This window comes from Glycine soja, chromosome 3 (genome assembly GCF_004193775.1).
Source record: "Glycine soja cultivar W05 chromosome 3, ASM419377v2, whole genome shotgun sequence".
Classification (NCBI taxonomy): Eukaryota; Viridiplantae; Streptophyta; class Magnoliopsida; order Fabales; family Fabaceae; genus Glycine; species Glycine soja.
Genome location: NC_041004.1, coordinates 4,980,641 through 5,005,737, shown reverse-complemented (window position 1 = coordinate 5,005,737; position 25,097 = coordinate 4,980,641). Strand labels below are relative to the sequence as shown.

The window sequence follows — 25,097 nt, the reverse complement described above, 5'->3', positions numbered from 1 at the left end:
AACTCTTCACCCATTAATTGTTCCTTCTTCTTAGGCATAGTCTAGTGTAGTATGCGACCAACTAGCGTATGATGACTATGTTGGTGTAGTAGTGCCATAAGGCGTGGATATTTATGTTTTCGACGCTTTGTGTTGTATGTACAATGTGTCTCATGGTGGCGTATCTTTGTTTCATAGTTGGATAGTGGTTGCGTAACTTACAAAAAATTAACACATTTTTATAAGCTAATTAATGAAGAGTTTTCTTATAAAATGGATCGTACACATTATGTTAGTATAAAGTAATTAATAGTGACACTGGATCGTTACAGGTTGGGAACTTAATTTATGGCAAATAAAACTAGGCTTATTCGGCTCTACCCAATGGGCTAGATTAGGCTCAAAAAATGTAAGCAAAAAAAAGGCTTATTAATCTCTGATTAACTATTTTTATTTTTTTGTAAATTTATATATTTTTTAGTATTTTATATATTAAATATGTTTAACTTATTTTATTTTGTATTTAATTATGGTTGTTGGCCCAACATAGAGTTTGGGGGACTAACGAATTTGTAATGCTAAAGAAATTTGGGTCAACCTATTGACAATATATTGTTAATATATCATAAATCATTACTTAAAAAAAGGTTTTCAAGAACGATCTTGAATTGATGTTAAAATCATCATCATTGAAAATCAAACACTTTTGACGAAAGTGTAAAACTGATGTAAAAAGTATCTTTTTACAGTAATTCTACATAAAATCGATGTATAATGTGTGTTAAAATTTGTAAACTGTCAATGTTCTATATCTCTACCGCCAATGTAGAGATTATTTTTTTTATAAAAAATATATGGCCATTTTTTAAATAGTGTTTTGTAATCTCCTCGTATAAAATAATCGAATGTATTCATCGATCTGCTTGATCTAACAAGTAGGAGTACTCCATCAACTAGTTCAAGCAATTTAAAATTCTGTCAATTGACACTACAAATTAAGGTATCATCAACATGGCATAATTAAAAGTTAGTAGACGTCTGCAATTTTCTAAATCGTAGTCATTGACTCAGATTTACACTAAGAGTGTGTTTGGATAGATAAGTTTAACTGATAAAAGTAATTTATCAGAGAATTTGAATTTCTGTAATTGAAAATTCATTCTTTAGATATTTTTTGTGAAAAATTTAAATTTTTGGAATTTTAAAACAAAATTTTAAATAACTAAAAATGTGGAATTTCAATTTCATCCTAAAATGTGAGAAATTGAAATTATCTTTTTATAAAAGAATTTTCTAAAACGTTCGCGTATTTACTTACTAACCTTTATCATTTTTTCTACGTGAAAATTTTCAAAGTTCTGTTCTCGAACTAGAGACTCTACCCTCACACCGATAATTCTTTTCTTCAAGAAACATCTCGTAGAACATCAGTCGGATATAAGTATAGAAAAACACGTATAACTAGCACATCAATCATATCTTCTTTTCTTTTTTTTGCATTCATCTTTTTTCACCTTCACAATTTTAATTTTTTTTATCCAAATATAATATTTTGAAAATAAAAGAATTTCAATTAAAGTATTTGAAATTTTTAAAATTTAAAATTTCTCATTATTTTAAATTCTCCCGTCCAAACACATTCTAAAAGAATTATAAGAAATTGATCACAATACCTTGTCCATGTAGCGTTTAAGGAGAATAGGACTTGGGTTTGAGTCCTCCAAATAAGCACCCCACGAGGCTGTTCAATTCCCACTATGGAGGACTTCACTAAAACTAAGGCCCGACGTGGATCCTGGCATGTCCAATCCTAAAACTACTGTTTTTCTCCAACCCTGTTGGCAAGACATCTTATTTAAACAGCATTCATTAAGTTTGCATCGGATAAGAGTTTATTATTGAAAATTGCAATCAAACCTGTCTCAATCTCACAGGAATTAAATTCATTTTCATGAAGTACTAGGAATTTCAAATTAGTTTGGCACAAAAGAAAACTATTACCGGTGCTACTTTTAGTCGATTTTCAAGCTTTGTGCTAGGTTGATCCTTGAAATTATACTGCAGTTATTCATTTAATCACATTATTTTGTCCGCCTATAAACCATAGTGCAAGCTTGATCCTTGATATCTATATATATATATATATATATAGAGAGAGAGAGAGAGAGAGAGAGAATCTTCTTTCACCAATTAATGATGCCATGCCAACACGTCCAAACCTTGATATATAAAGAGAATAAAACTTATTTTAATTAAAGTTAGTTGGTAGTAGTTACATAATATAATAAAATGATTAAATGCAAAAGGATGCATTTTGTTTCTCTAGAATTTCTCTATTTTGTAACTTACAAGCTTGTAATGTATATGTTACAATGTTCTTAAATTTCTAAAAAGTTTTTAAGAACAACCTGTTTAGGTAAATTTTTTCAGAAAGACTTCTAACAAAATAAGAAAAGAAAAGTTTTTCATAATTACCTTATAAACCAGCTAATGATAGAAGCTCTTTCATATTAGTTTTTTTCAAAAGATATTTTTAGATTATGTATAAACTAGCATTAACTTATAGAAAAGTTTATTTAATTTTTTTCTTTTTGTTTTCTTTTTTTAGTAGTACTTCTAAATACATTTATCCAGATAGACCCTTAATATTAATATATATCAACAATACATAGAATCTTATGAGACTGAGCAGGATTATTGTAGGCAAGTAGTATTTGACTCCTACGGTTCTCTTTTTGATCTCTTGCAATCTGAGCTAACATGACCGTGGAGTAAATATTCCGAAATGACTTTGTAAATGCCTTTAGTTTAGCATTGTAACGATACCTGGCCACAAAATTTAAGCAGTGGACTTTGGAACAATCAGAAACAAGCTGCGTATTAGAAAGGATTGGACGTTTTCCAATGCTGTTTTGAACGTAACTTTGTCTTTTATGACCATAATCACGTTCAGAAATTGCCACGCAGTTCCCATACCTTGAAATACAACATCTGCCATCATTCACTAGACAAGCACAACAACGAAAACAACATTAATTGTTGGGTATATATAGTCAGCCCAATTATTAGCATATAATGCAATCTTAAAATCGATGATTCTTCCAACTTCATTTCTATCTTAATTGTTGACTTCACTCACACCTTGTTTTTTAATGAAATTGATCGGTGCCTACTTGTAGTAATTGGATATAACATGTAGTATTATTTATCTATTTTTTTTCTATTTTATACATATACTAGTATTATCTAGTGAGTGGCAGATCTACATATGATTGGGGTGCAGTTGACTTTGAAAAAAAAGTATAACTATATATTTATTTTTGTTTGAAATACCATTGTAAAATAATTCAATTATTTTATCCTTTCATATTTTAAAATTACAACAATATTTAAATTTTTAAGTATATTACTAAATATAATATAATATATTTAATCATTTTAAGATCATTAGAAACTCTTAATGTAAAACTAATTCAAATATTTCATAAAAATTATTATTCTTCAAAAAGTATTTATCATCACCAGTATTCTTTCATATGATAAGTTATCGCCCGATTATGCAAAGGACTAAAAATATACATAAATTAGATAATTTAGTAGTTAGTATGTTTTTGTCTTACAAGCAAAATATAATATTAAACATCTATAACAATTTATCTTAGAAAAGTGTTACTTTTCTTCTGAAAATAATTATCGTCATACATTATTTTATATAAATAAAAAAATAAAAAATAATTTTATAAAATTAACTTTATATTATCATTAATTTATTTTTAAATTTTATAGTTCATCATTCATATATAATAAATATAAATAAAAAAACATAATTAATTTTACATTAAAAATAAAAATAAAAATTATTTTAGAATTATTATTTTTTACACGACAATTATAATGGAGCAGATGATATAATAATAATGAATTATTTTTAAGCAATATTTAATTTCAGTTTTTTGCATTTAATTTAATTTATTTATTTTTAAAATTATTCAAAATATTATTTATAAACTTTAAATATTATAAAAATCAATTTTTATTTAAAAATTAAAGTATAATAATTGAATCATTTTATCATTCATATTTTAAAATTACCATAACATTTAAATTTAATATAATTTATGTGTTTAAATTTTTATACAATAAATTCTCATATAATTTTATAAATACGTGCGTGAATTTATTATTAAATATATGTTTCGTGCATAACAAGAGAGTTGAATAAGTATTGAGTGTGATTGTTATTCTTTCAAAAATTAGAGTTCAACTCCCATGTTGACATCTTTCCGCCACCTCACTTAGTCGCAGCACCTGGCAATATTTAATTTATAAGTAATGTTTTCATTATTTTAATTAATAAGAATTTTAGCTTATATAAATATTGGATTTAATAAATAACATACAAATTTAAATATTTTAACCCAATAATTTAATTGAAATCGTATACAAATGACTCAAATCAACTCATTCAATTATAATTGAATTAAGTCATAGAATTAAGTCATAGGTATGATGAAACTCAAATCAACTCATTCTATTTTGCTAACCCATTTTTATTATATTATATTTAAAATTATATATTATAACAACATTTTTTATTTATGCTCTTACTAAATCTTTATAGTTATAAGTGAATAAATATGTAAGTATTTAAAATCATGTTTAATTAATTATCAACTCAATAACTTAAAATTATAATGTCTTTTACTAAAGAATTTAATACATTATTTTGACACAATAGAATAGAATATAAAATTTAAATCTATTGCTTTATATCATTTGAAAGGATACCAACTCCTATACCGGAACTTGTTTCTAATGATTATTTTTTAAAAAAAATAACAAATTAACATATTTAATATATTAAGAATACAATGTATTTGAAATAAATTAATTTTAATTCTATGGTACCAAAAGTAACTGGATATGAAACATATTTCAATTGTTAATATTTTGGTACAAGGAAAATTTCCGAGATAGCCAAAACTGTCAATTAAACCTTGAGATACCATAAATATGACCCAACATAATCATATATCATATATATACTCCTAGGAAAATATTTTTTACATCAAAGAATCTTAAAATATTAAATACAGGTTTTAAATTTACTTCATAAATATTATGCTAAATTGTTTTATAAATGTATTGACTGAAAATACAAACATAAAATTATAAATTATGATCCAATAATATAATATATATAACTTTTATTATTTATATTTAATTAAAATAATTATGAATCATAATTCATCTTTTAAACATAAATATTTTTTTACTTTAAGACATAGTAACATATTCTACTCCTAGAAGCTTTACCATACATTTGTTACTCCTCATTTTCCTAAATCTTTCTATGAAATCAGTAGTCAGTCTCATTAATTTGTAAGTCAACTACCGTACTAGATTGAAGGCTTATCTAAAAAAAAAAAAAAAACCGTACTAGATTGAAGTAGCCTCCATTTTGAGGAAGCTTTTTCTGAAACAGGTTTATTATATATCTTTTTATTGCTATTTAGAATTAAAGTCTATTTTGTCAGTTGTGCATATAGTTTCTCTCAAGTAAATCAACAAGCTTGCATAATTCATCAAGGTATCAATATCCACTCCCAAGGCACCACAAAAGCTTTGATGGAATTTCATTTTGAGGCCCGAGACAAGTTCAAAGCCTCTCAAAATGCTTTTTATGGTAAGCACCATAGAAAGGGTTGCTTCTCCTATAAAGAGTGCGTCATGGGTCATTTGCATATTGAAGCAAGTTTACTTCCTCTCTCCCACTACCCACAAAGAAATTAGAGAATTTGTTCCTTTCAAGTGCTTGCTGCGTGTTTTTATGAGACAATTCATCATCATAATATAATCTCAAAATAATATCTATTCCTTATCAGAAAAGGATACTACCAAGATACTTACAAAATTAACATTTAAATGTTGAAAATTGTCTCATATAAGATAATATATATTAATAATGATTGCCAACAAATAAGTAGCATGAAGTACATTAAGAAGAATAAAAAAATCCCTTCTTTTTATTCAATTTATTTTCTCTCGTTCTAGCGACTAAATATTTTATATCGAAGCGTCTTGAATTAGACAACATTGTTTTCAAAGAAAATGAAGTTTGGGAGAATATGTTGAGTTTAATTAGTGGAGGTATTTTACAAAATTTTTAGAAAGAAGGTAATTGTTTAGACATTTTTGTTAATGGGAGGAAATCTTTGGAGTTGATGATCCCCTCTCAATTTCCGAATAAATAACCGAAGAACAATTAAAACTATAGGAAAATCAAGATTCCTTAAGGAAGAACCCATAAATATTAAATTATCACTGAAATAAAACAAATAAAAAAAAGTTAAAGGACGAAAGTGAAACCAAGCCTTACATTAAAAGATAAAAATATTACTTTTACCTTCATGAATTTGATATAAATCTTATTTAGTAAATTGAGTTTAATATTTTGTATAAAAAAATCATACATAATTGATTTATTAACTAAGAAATTCAAACCGAACTAATTGGTTTTGTTCCGATAAGCAAAACAATATAGCTTTTAAATAGGGTTTGTCTAACTAAACCTAAGTAAAAATTTCACTGAAAAATTCAAACTTGCTTCTTATGATATTTAATGAAATTCAAATAACATTCTAGAAAATATGTAGCGGTAAACATGGCAGGAGATAGGTAAGTACAGGAATATGTTGGGCCGTTCACAGCAGGAACTTGAGCCACTGATACAACTATTGAGGAAGAGCAAAGAGGTTGTTTACAAGTGTTCAAAAATAGGGAAATACAATTTTGTGGCTAAGAATTCTTACCGTGGAAAACTAAAATTAAAGATCTTGCAGACTCAATTGAGAGGTTTTTCAATATTGAAATGCTAGCTCTTATTGCACGCGATCAACTTGAGATCTTGCTTAGGGTTAGTGAAATAGAATACTTCAATGATGAAAAGTTTTCCGATTCGGTGATCGCGGCATTAGCTATAGCTGCTGCTGTTACAGTTGCTATAGTTATTAAATTTCTTCTGTTCTAATTTTTGCTTGATTAATTAGGGATATTTGGATAGTCTGGATAAGGTTTTAGTTTCAAACTTTATTGTCTTTATTGTATATTAGCCACCGATTTGTCACGCCTATTATGTTTTTGCTTTTTTATTGTACTTTCGCATTTCTATTAAGCTAATTAAATATGTTATTTATATAGTTAAAACATTCTCTTATTATATATATATATATATATATATATATATATATATATATATATATATATATATATATATATATATATATATATATATATATATATTAGTTTCATATGTTTTTAAATGCATGTTTATCTTTAGAATTTTCTTTACTTCTTATACTCTACTATTTATGATAATATATAGTAATTCAATTTTATTTTGTATATTGCATGTAGGCTACCGTAGTTTTTTTTCCAACAAAATGATTTGTATTAAATGGTACCAAAAGTACCTAAGATCCAAAAACATATACACCAGTGACAGTAGAAAGAAAGCAAATTCCATGGTTAGATTATATTTCTATCTCGACAAAGATAGCTAGCTTCGAACATGGACCATTACACCCAAAGTCATGGTTTTAAATTGTAGTCAGCAACCTAATTGCAGTCATAACGCTAATGTATTTTGACTCTGTAATCACATCACAATTATAATTATTATCACATCAGTTGTATTTTTCCATAATTATCCACAAATCACAATGTAAGATTTTTAGGTTCGTTGCATGCAACGCAATCATAATTGCAATTTAAAATCATGTCTAAAGCCATGCAACATTGATGCGGCATTACTAACCAGCCCCCACCATCGTGCACATAAACATCGGTTGCATTTGGGATGATTCCACTCGAAGAGCAGCTACCACCGAATCAAGTTAACTTCACATTTCATTCAAAATTGATCACTCTTCATGAAACAAGCTCCAGGTGCCATATATCATTAAGTAAAACAATAATTAAAATTAGGGACTCTGGCTTTTATTAATCCACGACCATGCAAAGAATAATATATTCTGCATAATTTTCTCAGCATTGAAAGAGCCATTAATTCCTTAACATTCACTCATTCCATGATATATATATATGTGCTTTGTCCATGTAACCATTTGCATTTAAAGAGTTTGTATCATTATCTTTGAAACATCTTTTTACGCTATTTTCAATCAATACAAGAATTTTAGATCATTATCTTATTAGTTACTTCTCTTTAATTATATTTGTTAAGTTAAAAAATATTAATGCTTTAAGATAAATTAAGACTCCTAATTATAATCACATCAGCCGTATTTTCCCGTAATTAGCCGCAATATATAAAAAGATTTTATGACTCATCATAATGTAATCACAATCATAATTTAAAACCATGCTACTTAATATGTATGTAGTTATTTTAAGGGAAAAAAAATGAAATCAAGATCGTGTGGAGTGTCTACCAATCTCAAGGCTGAACTCCATGCCATCTTTTATGGTCTCTGTCATGCCTTGAATCTAGGCTTCTATTAGTTTGAGTCTGATTCTTAAACTCGTCCTAGGAAGAAATTAAGTAATTAACCAACAAGTTTCATCCTCACGTATGCTACCCTCATCAACTTAATCAGCTCACTGCTGGAGCAAGATTGGAGGATCCAGCTTCAGCATACTCTTCATGAAGACACGTATGTGCAGGTTGGCTTCCAAAGTTAATTTGGAGCGTGATAATTCATTTCTGGTTTGGCAACATTTCCCACCTCAACTATATATCTGTGTCTCTTTTAGTAAATGCAGTAGGGATTCTAAGATTATGTGCTTAGTTTGCTTTGTTTTTTTAGTTTTATGATGTATAAAAAATTATAGATCAGTTAGTAGTTTGGTTTTAGGTTTTGTTCTGGTCTAGATCGGATCATGTTCCGATCTTCTAAATCTTTAGCTTTTACGCACTGTGTGCTTGAAGCTAAGGGGTTATCTTTTGGTTCAGATTGGAATGTATTGGATTATGTTCCGATCTTCTATCACGCATCAAGCCCATAAAAGAGGCTTAGGTCGATTCACTTTCAAAGTTGGGCCTTGTCAGGCGGGATCAAACGACCACCTTAAGGGGGATTGACGATAATCCGACTATTTCCGCAAAATAAGGGATTAACTGATTGTTTATGATATGCTGGTTAGTCATGCATCATAAAGGGACAACTAACATAAACTTATTAGCACGAAACATTTGCGGGATATGATGGAATATTTTGAGGCAGCATAAAGACCCCGACCTGTAAAAGTTGCGGGGACCGAATGTGCTTCATTTTGAGGAGGCTTTTTCCGGAACATGTTTGTTATATTTTTATTGCATGTTATTTAGACCGGAACAGGTTTATTATATTTTTATTGCATGTTATTTAGAATTAAAGTCTATTATATCACTTGTGCATATAGCTTGCGTCAAGTGAATCAATAAAGATTGAACTCGTTTTATATTATATTGATTTGATAGTTATATTTCTTAAGTTGGAAAATATTGAGATTCTTAGAACATTTTTGGTCAAAGAATTCATCTTAGGTTTTTGGATTATTTCTTGTGAGTCCCATAATGTTATATAGGATGCAAGAACTTCTATCATTTTTTATTCTAGTAGTAGAATCTAATTTGGATTATTAGATTTTACTAGCACAAGAAAAAATAATATTTTTGAAAAAATAGGAGTTCTCTTCCTAGAACCCAATCTCCATCTTAAAAAAATTCTTAATAAGAATAATAGTAAATCTAGTGGATAGGGTTCTTGAGTTCAAGAATCTCATTAAAGATGCTCTTGGGCCTTTGACAAACTGTCCATGTTGTGCTACTCATTAACAAACCTGTGCTTATATTTCATAGGCTCCGGTGAAATAATAGATAAAAGTTATTTATATACAAATATTTCTAAACATTATTAAATGTATTACATAAAAATTATAGACCAATAATATCATTAAAAATGACGCATTTTAATATGTTAAGCAAATAAGATAATTTCAACCAATCTCGAACAGAATATATATATATATATATATATATATAGAGAGAGAGAGAGAGAGAGAGAGAGAGAGAGAGAGATACTTATGTATTGATGATGTAAAATAATTTTATCATAAATTATTGTTTGAATTACTTTAAAATAATTATTTTAAAAGTCAACAAACTTATCACATAGTGAGTTATAATTAGGTAATGGTTTAAATATATTTTTGGTCTCTGATAAATACTCATTTTTTGCATTTGGTTCATAATAAATTTTTGGTTTGTGATGGGTCCCTAATATTTAAAAAGCTTTGTCCGATGTTCCTGCCGTTAGTCGGAATCCATTATCTTCATATGTGATCATTAACCGATCACGTAGGATTTTTTATTTTTTTATAGAAAAAAGTTAAAAACGACATCATTAAGTCCTCGAATCCCCCAAACCACCCCCACCAGTCCCCAACCAACTCCTTCACCAGCTCCACACCACCGCTACTGTGTCTCCAAAACCCCCCAAACCTCCCTTGAAACCCCATGGCAGCAACACAACAATAATTCTAACCCATTTTCTTTTTTTCTTATCTTGAACCATGGCTCCCCATGGCAACAACAAATCCCCGTCTCTCAAAAATCACTCATGGACCCCCCTTCCCCAAAGAAAACCCTCCTCTTTGTTTTCATCATTTCCTTCTCTTCACCAATGACACACAAGTGGGTTTGAGGGCCAAGTGTGAGAGAGAGACTGGGAGAGAAGTGAGGTTTGAGAATTGAAGGAAGTTACTAGTGGTAGCTGGCGCTGGCACGAGTAGTGGCACGACTGGCAGCGCCAGTGGTGGCCGATGGCTGGGTTGGTGGTGACCCTTGAGAAGGGAGAACAAGAAGAGACAATCATGAAAGCAAGGGTTTACAAAAAGAGCTCGCGACTATGAAAGGTCGACGACAAGTTTAGACATCGCTATCCCACTCATTTTTTCGTGCTCTACGCAATGGACCGAGCGGAATCGCATTTTGGGGTAAGGTTTTGTTGACCTTCTTCTACCCATGAAACTATTTTGATGTGTTCTCTTAGAAACCCTATCCATGTGAATTTCTTGAGTTGGGAGTTGGCTTGGTTTGATTTGAAAATGTAAAATTGATTGCAAGGTCCTAAAAATCGTTGGTGAGGACCTCTTCACCTTGGATCTTCACGAGTGACGAAGTCATAGTGATAAATCCATAAGGAAGGTATAGAAGAAACTATAGTGGGTTGTGTGAAAACGCAGAGGAATGCTGAAGAATGATTCTTTGATGTCCAAGGGATTTTGACTATAGTTTCTTATCATTAGTCAAAATCCGTTATATGCTGAAGAATGATTCTTTGATGCCCAAGGGATTTTGACTATAGTTTCTTATCATCAGTCCTAATCTCAGTCTGACAAAAATCACACATGACATGTCTGTGTGGCTGGTTAACAGTCGTGTGAGCAAATAACAGATTTTGACTAATGATAAGGATTTTAAACAAAAATTTTTAAATATTAAGAACCTATCACAAAGCAAAAATTTATTAAAGATCAAATGCTATCCATTTCATTATGCCAACCTATGTTCCTTTTCCACTTCAGCTCGTGCAACTTGTAAGGCTGATTCTTTCTGCTGTCATACACAAGCAGGTCTTGTTTCTGAGGCCCATTTGTCCTTTATTTTTCTATTCCCCACCCCCTCTTTTCCCTATCCTTTTATATACCTTCATTATGGACCTATCAAGTTCTAACCAGGAAAATTCCAAAACCATTTCTAACCCAAATCTCCAAATTTACATGATGTCTAATCAGAAACAAACTAATAAATAAGAAAATGTGATTAAAAATAATATATAACACTACAGAGAAAAAAATCAGAAAATTAATTTTCCATGCATACTATAAAGAGATTACAAAGTCAGAAAATATATATTTTCATGGGAGAAATGTTCATGTGAACACTATAATTACCTTGACTCCGTATAGTGATATTTTGTTGCATATCATTGCAACAACTTTTTCAAGAGAATGACTTGAGTATTTCCCACCTCTAGCTTCTTCTTCAATTTTATTTGCAGAACTGTTGGAATTTGAATCAGTGGGAACTTGCAGGCAAGCAACAGAAGCAAGGGGGTGCAATTAGAAAACAAGACCAAGAAAGCAATTACAAGGCCCACTTACCTCAAGGATTAAGTGTGAAACAAGTAGGTGCATCATATCTGGAAGAATGATGCTGGTCGTGTAGGAGTAGACAAACTTAATCATTTCCTGATATACAATTGTTCCTTCCCTTATTCTTCTCATTCTTCTCTCCGTGGAGGCCCTGGTCCTTGAAAACCAGCTTCTATCTTCTTCCCTATCAACAAGTATATAGCATATATAATTATGTATGATAATTTTAAGAAAATAAACAACACTAATATAAAATATATAGAATGGTAAAATACAAAAAAAAAAAAAAAAAACAAGATCATATCTGCATTTCCAGAAGTATCTTATGGAATCTAGATTACCCAGGAAGAAAAATTAAAAACTTGAAAGAAGAAACAGAAAAAAGAAAATATTTTAAGATATGTTGTAACCCGGAATCAAAATAAAAGTTTATAAATAATTCAAGAACATATATATATTTTGGTGTCTTGATCTTATTGATGTATTTTGCAGACATTGATATACTTTTATTACCTTATAGAGCTGGAACAAGATCAACTAATTGAAGGTTTAGTGACATTGTCACAAAGCAAAGAAAATGCTCGATTTATGAATATTCACCTTGAATCTAAGTGAGTCAGAACAATTTCGTTCACCAAAATATGCCATTGCAGTTGAGGTGGTCGGTCGTATGTGAAAGAGTCTGTTATGAGATGATGATCTTTTCATGCATTTCGGCATTGTCCTTTGCATTAACACTTGCACAACATTCTCCAACTGAGGTAGCAGTTTGTCAGTAGTGAAACCCTCCTTGTCCAACAATTCCATATGAGGAACACTACCTGACAACATTGCTGATTTCAAAAGCCTTGAATTCTTGGATATCTCTTATAAACTCTTTTCCTCATCCTTGCCATTGGGAATTGGTAAATTAGGGAGCTTGCAGAATCTCTCTTTGGCTGAAAATAACTTCTCCTGGCTCTATTTCAGAAATGGCCTCCATCAAGTCCCTCAACTTGACTTGCATGGAAATATGCTTCAAGGAAATTTGGATTAATAAGGTTAGCTAATTTACAATTTTTTTTAAAAATTATTATTACCAAAATTTTATGATATCATCGATGTTTATATTTTTATTTCTTTTATATATATATATATATATATATATATATATATATATATAAATTATTACATTACTTAAAATTATTTATGAAAAGTAAATTTAATTAAATATAATATTTAGTAACTATTTAAGTATATATAAATATAATTATCAACTTGTATAACAGAGATATACTTTTATCTTCTTTTTAGAAAATACTACTATTAGCTTTAAAAAGATTTATATATATCTGATATTTTAAATTACATTTTTTGGTGAAATATTTTAAATTACTTTGTATCACAGTTATTATATATCTTATATTTTTTTTTGAAAAAATAGAATTAAAATTAAAATTTAAGATCGAGATCAATTCAAACTTATTAAATCATATTTAAATTTTAAACTACATCAATTGAACAATGAATTAAGAAACCAAAAATTGTATCAGATGATGTTTCTCTTTTTCAAAATCAATTTAATCTACTCCATAAACTCCTCTTAATTGGACAACTATTAGGAAAGTGAAAAGGAAAATATAAAAAATTAAAAAAGTAAATAATTTGACTTCGTAGAAGTCATAACCACATTCTTTAGTATCCTTCTCTTCTCCATCCCCTCATTGTTGCACCTGACACATTTGTTTAACACGTTGCCGTATTGTCTGATCAATAGGAACATGATATATCACCTCTTTATTTTCTAATCATGTAATTGCACTGATTTATTTTCTGTTCTTATCATGATTGGTTTCACATTATTATTATGTCATGCACTTCATCATGGTGCGTTGCACTAATATTAATGATCGTTCTACAAATCTTTGTTGTACCCCTTAAATTTCATTGGCTTCTGCCTTTTTTTTCTGATAGAAATTAATTAATTAACATTGATTTTTGAAGTGCTTGTTAATACAGGCACCATGGAGGAAAGAGTGGGGCTTTTGTTTCTGATTTTGTCATGCAAGAGAGGTAACAATTGTTAGATTGGCCTTTTTCTTATCTTTTTGCTTTTAAATTTAATTATCGTGCTAAGTGAGATGGATATAACGTAGTTACAACCTTACACCAAATTTACTGTACCATAATAAAGTTTACCTAGTTCTTGTAGTAATAATTTAAATAGTGATGAACCACATACCTTCTAAAACCAAATACCCATACCTGTTTCATATACCTAGTAACTTATAGATAGAATGTAAGGCTTGTATTATTCACTCTCCTATATATTTATTTACCAAACATTGGTGGAAATTTTAAGGAGTGACAGGTTCATATTAGCTTTTAACCATCAATGGAAAACTGGAAAAAAGAAAAGGCTGGCACTAACAACCAGTTATTTGTCAATAGGAAAGGAAGCTTGGGCCCAATTGAAGGATGTTGTGGAAAATTAGTGTCTCTTTGATTTCAGAAGCTTTACTTTTTTTCTCCAATACTTACAAAAATATCATCTTATTTTTTTTACCTCATGTCATGATTTGAAGAATGTGTTTTGCTACAAAGTACTGATACTTTAATTTGCTTCATGCATCTATATCTGATACCAATATATTGATATATTTCACTGGTACATATATGTGAAGTGACCAATTCTTTTAAAAAAAATTATGATAATAAAATATAGTGACATGTAACATAGAAGTAAGTATAATATAGAAATATAAAAAGTATTGTTTCTTGATGAACCAAATATGAAAATTGTTTTGTTTATAGATAATTTCAAGAAAGAAATGAGATTGATCATTGATAGTACCATTCTTATTTGTGAACAATAGGAAAAAATGATCTACAATTTTTTGATTTTGTTTTTAGTAATGTCTAAGAAGTATGTATGTTCTTCAATTTACCGAATTGCAATTGTATATTTATTATGCTTTTATCAATTCTTACGTATCTACATATCTATCATATTTTTAGAATAATCATACCACTATTAATTTATAGGACAGGGGATAAGAGATAAGCTGAAATCATCCAATCCTTCTAAAGTTCACTTGGTACACCTTTTCATCCTTCACATTATACCCAACGAAAAACCTCACAAATAAAAATTCAGCTATTGAGAAAGTGTCAATTTGACGTCAATTAAATCAAAAGTTACATTTAGCACTAGTTCAAATTTGAACTTAGATTCATGGGTAGGTACAGTTTCTCTGGGCCAATCAACCATATCTGAAAAATAAAAATAAGTTTCCCGCGGTCATTTTCACTCTGGCCTCATTAATCTTAAGGAGAAATTAAGTTAGAATATAACAACACTGATGTGTAACATTTTTCCGGAGAATCATTATATTTAAGTATTTATCAATGTTGTTACTTAGTACCTGTATCGTTACTTCTTCGAAACATATATACAAGGTCAATTTCCACGTTGCCTTTGATAATTTGTTGATTCTCTGTAGATTCAGTAACATATATACAAGGTCAATTTCCATTTCAGAATCAATTGGATTTAGTAAAACGTAAAAGGAGAAAGACATGAAATGAAACATATCCTTGACAGAAATAGTTTTGTAGTTGGTTAGACTTAGAAGATACCTGTTCATCATCCTTGGTCTCTAAATCCATCTATAGTCAACCCAAATGCCAGGGATGTGGCAAATTTTAGGCCAAATTTGAGGGTGCTTCATGCGGCATCGTTTTTCCAGCAAAGGACAACTCTCTATGGTTAATTTTATTAGAGAGTCAGGAAGCCTTTCTCCCACCATATTTTCCAGCAAAGGACATCCCCTCATTGTTAATTTTATTAGAGAGACAGGAAGCCCCGTGCAGTCCAACATCTCCAGCAAAGGACAACTCTCTATGGTTAATTCTTGCAGGTATGTGAGATGTAGAAGCCCCGTGCAGTCCAACATCTCCAGATTTGACATGTCATATAGATACAAAGACGTAAGGGTGGGAGGCAGCAAACCCTCCTTAGGGAAGGACTTGATGCCATCACATGGACCATAAACAGAGAGATGAGTAAGCATGCCCATGGATGGCCATGCTAGGCCGCTCAGTAGTTTCTCACAATTGCCAATCTCAACTTTTCTCAGGTTAGGTGGCATACCCCGTTTTGGAAAGGACTCAATTTCTGGGCAGTTGGATATGTAGAGACATTCTAACTTTGGGAGAAGACTACTCATCTCTTCAGGCAACGACTTCAACTTGTCAGAGCCCGAAACACTGAAATTAATCAAGTTGGGGCATTGGTAAATTCTCAAAGAACACAGACTCTTAAATGACTCTGCCCCTGAAACCAAAAGATATTTCATATTTTCACAGTTTATGGTTTCAAGATCTCTGAGATTTGGAAAGGTAACCAATGGAAGAGATGTGAGTGAATCACAACTGCTTTGTATTGACAGTGTTTCCAGTAACTCATGTTTGTGTTGCGTCGGGAATTCCAGTTTTTTAAGATCCTTGATACTCAGACTATTCAGTGATTCAGGTAAACGACCACCCGGAAATGACACGGCTGACGAGCAATCCCTTAATGTTAAAGACCGGAGACATGTTGGTTGGATCTTAGTGATGGCCTCTATCATGGACTCCACCATTGGGCTTCCTTCTACTTCTATAGTCTCTACCAAGAGAGGAAACACATTCAGTGCTACTTTATTGCTTTTACTTATCTCCAAAATTCGAATGGCGGGACCCGTTGGGAGAGAAGAGACAAGCAGCTCGCAATTTCTAATTGAAAGTATTTCCAGAGCAGGAAGGTGATTCGGCAAACTTCCCTCTAGTTTGGGGCAGTCATCTATTACAAGACTTTTAAGCACAGGAAAAGCTTCTGAATTGAACGAACTCCACACCTCCCAACAAGGCATGTGATAAATGAACAGAGATTCAAGGGAGGGAAAGGGCATTCCAGAACGACAATCTTCATTCTTGTAAAAACCTTCATCAATAGTCTTCAGCCTATTCAATCTTGAAATTAGAAGGTCCTTGAGAGAAGGTAGTTGTCCAAGTGAAGGAAGCATACTACAGTTGTCACAATCACGCAATTTTAGACTAATCATATTGCAGTAGGAAGAATTTCCCATCCAATCTGGAAATCTGGTTCCTTTATAACCTTTTATGTCCAACGATTCAATGTTATATTGAGGCTGTAACTTGCAAAGCACATCTATTTCAAGTTGGAAGTTGTTACTGTTGTTGTTACATCCAGACCATTTCAGCCGCAAACTACTAATGTGTTTTTTATCCATTATCCTTGCCTCCAACGCTTCATCACTTTGGGAAACATTCTCCAAGTTCCTAATTTCAAGTTGACCACGAAGATTTGGAAGTCCTCCCAATTCTTTGATTCCATTCTCTTGGTGCTTGCCCACAACAAAGAAATCCAGATGTTGTAGATGATTTAATTTACTCATTCTTCTCGGCATCTCTTTTATAGGAGTCCAAGAAATATCAAGACGACGCAAGTTAACAAGATTGCACATGTCACTAGGCAACTTAGTCAGCTTTATGCAATCAAACAACTTCAAAGTTTGCAGATTGTACAAATTACACAATGACTTTGGCAGTGTTTCTACACTTGAATGAGAGAGATCTAAATAGCGCAGATGGATCAATTTACCTATTGAATCAGGCAAAGAATCCAAACTTCGAAAGTCACGAAATGATAAAACTCTCAAGTACATAAGCTTCGACACTATGATACATTGTGCCTCCTCATTCTTGAATGGAGCAGCTTCAAAATTGATAATGGACAAGAAAGTTCTCAGAAATTTTGTTCTACCAACATCATCAGAGTTGTCCAAGACTGAAGAATTGAATTTGGTAAATGACAAATGACGAGTCTTGGTGTTGATCTTTGTTTCTTTCCCAAGTTCTTCTGATCTAAAGTAAAAATCTCCACCGAGTGATGTGGCTAGATCATGCATGAGGTCATGCATCACAAAACATTTGCCAAAAGGCCAACTACTTCTATTTGTACTTGAACGTTGGAAAAATGATCTCGAAACCAAATCATCAAAATACTCATGACCAACCTCTTCTAAAGTCCTACCATTTCTTGGTTTCTTCAAAAGATCTTCGGCCATCCACAACAAGATTAATTCATTTTTATCAAATTCGTAATCTTGTGGATACAAGGAACAATAAACAAAGCACCGTTTTAAATGTGGAGGGAGATAATGATAACTAAGTCTCAGTGCTGGAATAACTTTACACTCACCTTCAGAAAGATCCCAAATGTCATTATTCAGAATATTATTCCAATCACCAATGTCATGCTTTCTTCTCAACATGCCTCCGAGCGACTGTGCTGCTAAAGGCAGTCCGTTGCACTTTTTAACAATCTCCTTTCCAATTTTTTCTAGGGTTGTTGTGTTCTTGTTCGATTCGGAGGAAAGACACGCATGGTTCGCAAACACTGACCAACAATCTTCATTCGACAATTGGTTTAGATGATAGGTGTGAACAGTTTGGACTATAGATGCTGTTTTTTCACTGCGGGTTGTTAGAAGAATCTTACTTCTCCTAATCCCACGGTTAAATGGTTTCTTAAGAAGACTCCAATCAACATAATCCTCTGTCCAAACATCATCCAAGACAATTAAGAATTTTTTATCTTTCAGCTTGTCCATCAATTCAAGATGAAGTAGATTCAGATCATTCAATTTACAAGGCTTTCCAGTAACCGCCTCTATTATAGTTTTTGTGACCTTCAGAACATCAAATTCTTGAGAAACACAAACCCATGCCTTAAAATCAAAATTAAATTTCTGTTTCAAATTCTCATCGTTGTACACCAATTGGGCCAAAGTAGTTTTTCCAACCCCACCCATGCCCACAATAGGAACGACAGACACTTCACTACCGTCACTGTTATCCTCCGACAATAACTTGATTATGGCCTCCTTATCTTTCTCCCTACCATATATATGAGATCCATCTTCCAGAGATGTTGATGGAGCTTTCCATGACAAGTTCTCCACTGCACTCTCTTTCAAATCAAGACTCTCCTTGAGTTTTAAATGAGACTCTAGGGTGACAACTATGTCCTCCAACTTACTAACGATCTTCCTATCGGAAAAGCGAGAAAACAAGTCTCTTACCTTGTTTTGGGTGGCAGCTTTGGTGAAAACATGGTCGAGTAAGTCATCGGCTTCATAGACAGCATCTTTGAGATCATTGAGCCAGTGTTTGACATTGGTGTTTGTGATCTGTTTCTTCTCGGCATCATCAAGCACAGCTCCAACCACTCTGAGAGTGGTCTCCAACTTTTGAAGCAACTTCTTGCTAAACTTCTTTCCACGGATCAGGTCAACAAACTCAGGTGAAGCCAGCCTGTCGAAAAGCACATCAAGGAAAGCAGAGAGAAAGGCACCACCGACCAGTGCTGCTGCCATTATCTCAAGAACTAAAGAGGATCAGAGTAGAAAGACAAAGGCAAGGGAATTGGTTGCTATGAACTGGGTTGGTTCTTGTTAAGGTTAACTGATGTGATGAGATTTGGCTTAAGTCAACTCTCACCTTCACTCGTTCTGCTGTGCATGACAAAAGTATGATCAGAGTAGAAAGACAAAGGCAAGGGAATCGGGTTTTTATTATTATTATTATTATGGTGGTGGGTGACTTATGACGTTGGCCTGGATGCTTTTTGGGAGTCTCTTTACTTTTGATCCCCACATGTTGCTTTCTTGATATTTTTATTTTGAATTTAGCTCCTCTAAACTAAAGACTCAAGAGATTTAAAGAGTGATGATATTTCTACCGTTAATTTTTTTTAAAAATGGATTATATTTCTAAAATGCTTTAATTAAAGTTAGTGATGGCTAGCTTTCTCTATTTAAATGTCTCCTCACTTTAGACTAGTTTCCAAACCGTGTGGAGCAGTGGTGTGTGTTTTTTTCTTGGTGATATGTGTGGATGGCCGCAAGGGTACTGTGCGTAATTAAGTTCCTGTGCTTTAATGCTGTGAGACAAGTTGTATTGAAGCAGTTTGCACATGTGTTTTGAATATTTTTATTTAAAAAATAAGTTAATAGTAAAATTGAAAATGAATTTTTTTTGTTAAATCCAAAACTTATGTAAAGATCCTCAACTTAGAATTTTTTTCTAAAGTTAAAATTTAAAATCAATTTTTCAATGTGAAAGTAAATAGTTAAATATTTACTTAAATTCGTGTTAGTTTATATTTCAACCTGATCATTAAAATTGTCATAGAGATATATTATTGTATAAAGATCTAATACTGAATCATGATTTTATAAACTTAAAATAATTGATAGTGATTTTTTTTAATCAAGTGGTAAAAAATTATTAAGACGAAAAAAAAATGTTGAACAAATTAAAAGAGAAAGAATTAATGAAAGGACACATGTTAATTGATCCCTAAAATATTTTAAAAATTCTAAGTTGGTTTTGCATAAAAATTATCATAGAATATAGACAACCTTCTTATAATGTATTTCTTTTAAAAAATAATTAAAATTTTTAGATAAATTTTTTCCAATCCATCTTAGATTTCTATTTCTAATCACATGTTATTTCAATTTTATATATTCTGAAATAATAATAATAATAATATTAGGATAAAATTATTAAGACATATTGATATAAAGAAACAGAGATATACTCTCCATGCTAATAGATATGGAAAAAAGGAACAAAAAACATTATCCCTATAACAAGCATAAAATTAAGTTTAACAAACCATGCATTATTTTTTTTAGTGAAAATGTAAACATGATGTATTATCAATTTCTGCAGACTTAGGCATAGAAGGTATTAGAGTTTAAAAATAGTTATATTCTTAATAATTAACTGTCTATTGTGTGTCCATCCATGAGTACATGGTATAAAAGCATTAAATACACCCTATTAAATATTTTAAATTACTTTAAAATGGCAAGTATTGAATGACTTTTATCTTTTCAATATAATAAATACTTTCTTTTCTAATAAATTTTTTCTATTTTTAACTTGTTGTCTATGCTTATGTACAATATAATAAACCGCATTCAACAAAGTGATGTAGTTTTTGCACCTTCATGTAAACTCATGGTTCGTAAGGCATCTTCTGCATAGGTTAAGCGAATTGGAGAAGAATGACTTCCTGAGAGTCCATCTTCCTTCCTTCTCAAAGTTGCCATAATATTTTTATTGAACATAGGCCAGGCTAACACTGAAATTCAAGTTGGAAGCACCGAAATGAGATTTGCATATCTAAGGCTGACTTTCACCTTGTTGCAAAATAGATAATTTGGTTTAATTTCAACCACGCCAGTTTATCCTCAGTAGATACATAATATGAAAGGAGTGACTAAGTAAGGACCAAGCTCAAGGTTTTTTTTTTTTCTAAGCAAAAGTTAAAGCCACAAAGGCAGAAACTGGGTACACCACAAGTTTAGTGTAATCAGAATATATAATACATATTTTTCAATAAGTACGACATATTGTAAAATATTGAATCTTTAAAAATGAGTACACCACAAGTTTAGTGTCAAATCAATGGAAAATTAACCAGCCATGTCTTTTGTAATATAAAATATTTTTAGTTTTCTGTAATAACTCAAAGGATCATTTTTTTTCAAACTGAAAAGATTACCTATGTGAATTTATTTATTTTTAATCCCTTTATTTTAAAATATTTACCTTGTTCTAAAATCAAATAAATTCGTAAAAGAAAAAAGATGTATGTTTTTTTATCAGAATAATTTAAACATACTAGATGGCAAAGGTTCTCTATCAGAATTTATAAATAAAAGGTTCTCTCTATCATGAATTACAAAGTACAAACATTTACGCTATCAATATTGCATTCTAATTATATATATGTATATACTGTCAATAGCAAGATTCCCCTCCATTTCCTAAACTTATATACTGTCACCTGAGGGCTAAATTTGGTAAAGAATGGCCATTTCCAGCTTCAATACATGCAATCGGTAATGAGGATGGTGGTCCACTTTTTGTAGCCTCTTCGAAAACTATTGTTATGGAATCTACAAATATCACAATATCTGGAACATGTGTAGAAGCAACATTCTGGAGAACAACTTACGAAATATTAATAAAAACAGAAGCATAAAGTAATTAACAGTACAATCCCCCCCTCCCCAAAAAAAGTATGAAGGTGCAATATTCAACAAAAATAAAGGTAAATATGCCAGATAATTTGGTTCAGTAACATTATAGAGCCAATATTCAACAAAAATAAACTGAGACAAGTGATGCTGAGGAATTGGACCTCTGAGAGGTGTTACCAATTCCTGAATTGAGGAGAGGAGATAACAGGCGAGCAGCAAATGGGAGAGTGTTATCTAATGGAAGTATCCATTTTAATAGTGCTCCACATTGATCCCGTTTCTCAGTAGACAATATTTTCTCCTGATACTTTTCATATTGGAGAATTTCTATGCAAGGGTCTCTAAGAAAATCAACACCAACATTCACCTGTAAAAGAATCTGGATCCTTCCAAATATAGGAAAATAGAATCAGATCAGTAATCTGAGTAACGAGAATGGCCAGGCATAATTAGGAGGATATCATAGGACAAATTTTTCATAAAGATCTCTGAGGTATTATAGAGGCAAGGCATATGCCACTAAAATATATTTGAAATTTAACAAAAGCTTAAGTAAAATGTAGATAAGAGACCAAGGTTTTCAGCAAGTGAAAGACTAAAGTCAAGCAATACTTACATCACAAAAGGTATGTTCCAGAAATCTAAATTATGACAATAATACACATGTCAATATACTCCACAACAACAACCCAAGTAGCACAAGGAAATATTTGGCTCCAAATTCCCCAGAAAAATATAAAATAGTGTAAACATTGATAATGCAATTACAAGAAGAATCAAAGCAGACTAGGAGAGCTGGCAATAAACTCAAATCACAATATCACCAAGATAAAGTAAGATTTTATATAGTTCTACTAAATGATTTTCAATGACTCACTAAGCAAGCAACCTCCACAATTTATTTCCGAAAATAAACCCTACACAGTATATATTGGCTATCAGGGTTTTAAAAAAAGGGTCTAGGAATGTGATTTGGATTGCAACATAAGAGTGTGTTTGAATTTTATAATTTTAAAATTTTGTATTTAGATAAAAAAAATCACTTTAAGATAGCATGCAAATTATTTAATAGGTTATATTTTTTTTCCAATGCTATTTTTAAATTATTTTTTCTATAATTAAGTTCAAATTATTTTGTTTATCCATCTCACAAATGATAAGCACCCAAGCACTTTACCGTGACCCATGGCATTGTTACTCATCACGGTAGCAACTTTAAATGGAGTAATAATCTCCATGTCTTGCTTACAAGAAGATAGGCATGCTAGGATATGAACTTGTTCACTTGAATTCCAAAAATAAATTTGATCCCATCAACTTCCCATGGGACCTATTAGAGATCAAATAAGGCATCTAAACATCAAGATTCATGCACCAAAGAAGGAAAGACCTTACCAGGAAAAAGAAAGGCGCAATCTAGAGAGCGCAAGGATTGCATATCCGACACATGATTCCAATTCTCAGGAGTTTCCTCTATAAAAACAAATTTAGAATCAAATGCTGTTAGGAAGAAGATGCTCTGCCATGGAAACCTGTCATAGGGGTAGCTATCATTCTAGTAGCGGTTATTGTAGTGGGGTACGGTTATTGTAGTGGTTATTATAGCGGTTATTGTAGTGGTTATTATAGCGGTTATTGTAATGGTTATTGTAGTGGGAATATAGACATGCAATTGTGTATAAAAGCTCTAAGAATCAATGAATAAGGCAGAAAGAGAAGAATTTAGAAAATTAGTTTGTAAGGAGGTCTTGGTCCTCGAAACCAAGTAGTGTAGTTTTCTTCCCCTCCCATCTGCTCCTAACAATTGGTCCGACCTGCCACTCTTCAATGGCGGACACCAAACTTTCCATCGCCTGTGTGGATCGTCTCGAGGCCGCCATGGCCAAACTCGCTGCAATTCAAACTTTCATTGCTGCAGACCAAACTTCCATTACTTCGAAACTTGATGCCATTATTCGGATATTGAATACCATGGTACCTAAACAACCCTCTCCATCTTCTGCCTCTGCGAAGTCACCACCCATGCCGCCTCTGCTTCCTAAGACAATCAACTCAACTTCTTCCTCTGCTAAGCCACCACCAACAGCAGAAATCACGTTGTCTCCCCTTCCCATGACAACTTTCCACCTTCCCGTTAACAAGCACCACACACTCTCCTTCGAATCCATCCCGGTCGCCAGTCATCGGTCCCACACAAAGTCCTCTAGTCGTGGCATCCTTCCCTCTGACATCCACTTCTCCCTTTCTGTTGTGTGTGCTGCCACGGTCAGGGACACAAATCTCAACCACCCCTTCCTCCTCCTCATCTTCGTCATTCTCGTTGCTGCCAAAGGGTTCTGTCTCCACAATCATCTTCAGGCACTAATTCTTACACCCATTTTCATTTGGGATCCAGGTTCTGTTTTCTACACCCAACACCTTGAGGACAAGGCGTTTTTGATGGGCTAGGGAATGTTAGGAAGAAGATGATCTGCCATGGAAACCTGTCATAGGGGTAGTTATCATTCTAGTAGCAGTTATTGTAGTGGGGGTGCCATTATTGTAGTGGTTATTATAGCGGTTATTGTAGTGATTATTATAACGGTTATTGTATTGGTTATTGTAGCGGTTATTGTAGTGGGAATATAGACATGCAATTGTGTATAAAAGCTCTAAGAATCAATGAATAAGGCAGAAAGAGAAGAATTTAGAAAATTAGTTTGTAAGGAGGTCTTGGTCCTCGAAACCAAGTAGTGTAGTTTTCTTCCCCTCCCCTCTGCTCCTAACAAATGCATCACATCACAAAAGCAAAAAAATCTCACCCATAACATCATCAAGTATAGACAAAAATATTGTACCCTCATAAGACTAAACCCT

At 31.8% G+C, this 25,097-nt stretch overlaps 1 protein-coding gene across 2 annotated transcripts; it reads right to left on the bottom strand.

Annotated features, from left to right (window-relative positions):
• Positions 1 to 15,171: 15,171 nt before the first annotated feature.
• On the bottom strand, positions 15,172 to 19,769 carry LOC114405995 (putative disease resistance RPP13-like protein 1). Of its 2 annotated transcripts, XR_003665319.1 has the most exons (3): positions 15,757 to 19,769; positions 15,543 to 15,614; positions 15,172 to 15,390 (listed from the first exon to the last, which is right to left on the bottom strand). XR_003665319.1 is itself a non-coding variant. In XM_028368526.1 (2 exons), exon 1 carries the CDS (start codon positions 19,557 to 19,559, stop codon positions 15,777 to 15,779), a length of 3,783 nt encoding a protein of 1,260 aa, XP_028224327.1. In that variant the 5' UTR covers positions 19,560 to 19,769; the 3' UTR covers positions 15,172 to 15,614; positions 15,757 to 15,776. The 2 variants fall into 2 exon arrangements, 1 of the variants encoding a protein (XP_028224327.1); XM_028368526.1 differs by having other exon boundaries at positions 15,172 to 15,614.
• Positions 19,770 to 25,097: the final 5,328 nt, after the last annotated feature.

Excerpts from the sequence above, each read along its gene's own strand:
- LOC114405995 (XM_028368526.1), bottom strand. The coding sequence starts at position 19,559 with ATGGCAGCAGCACTGGTCGGTGGTGCCTTTCTCTCTGCTTTCCTTGAT.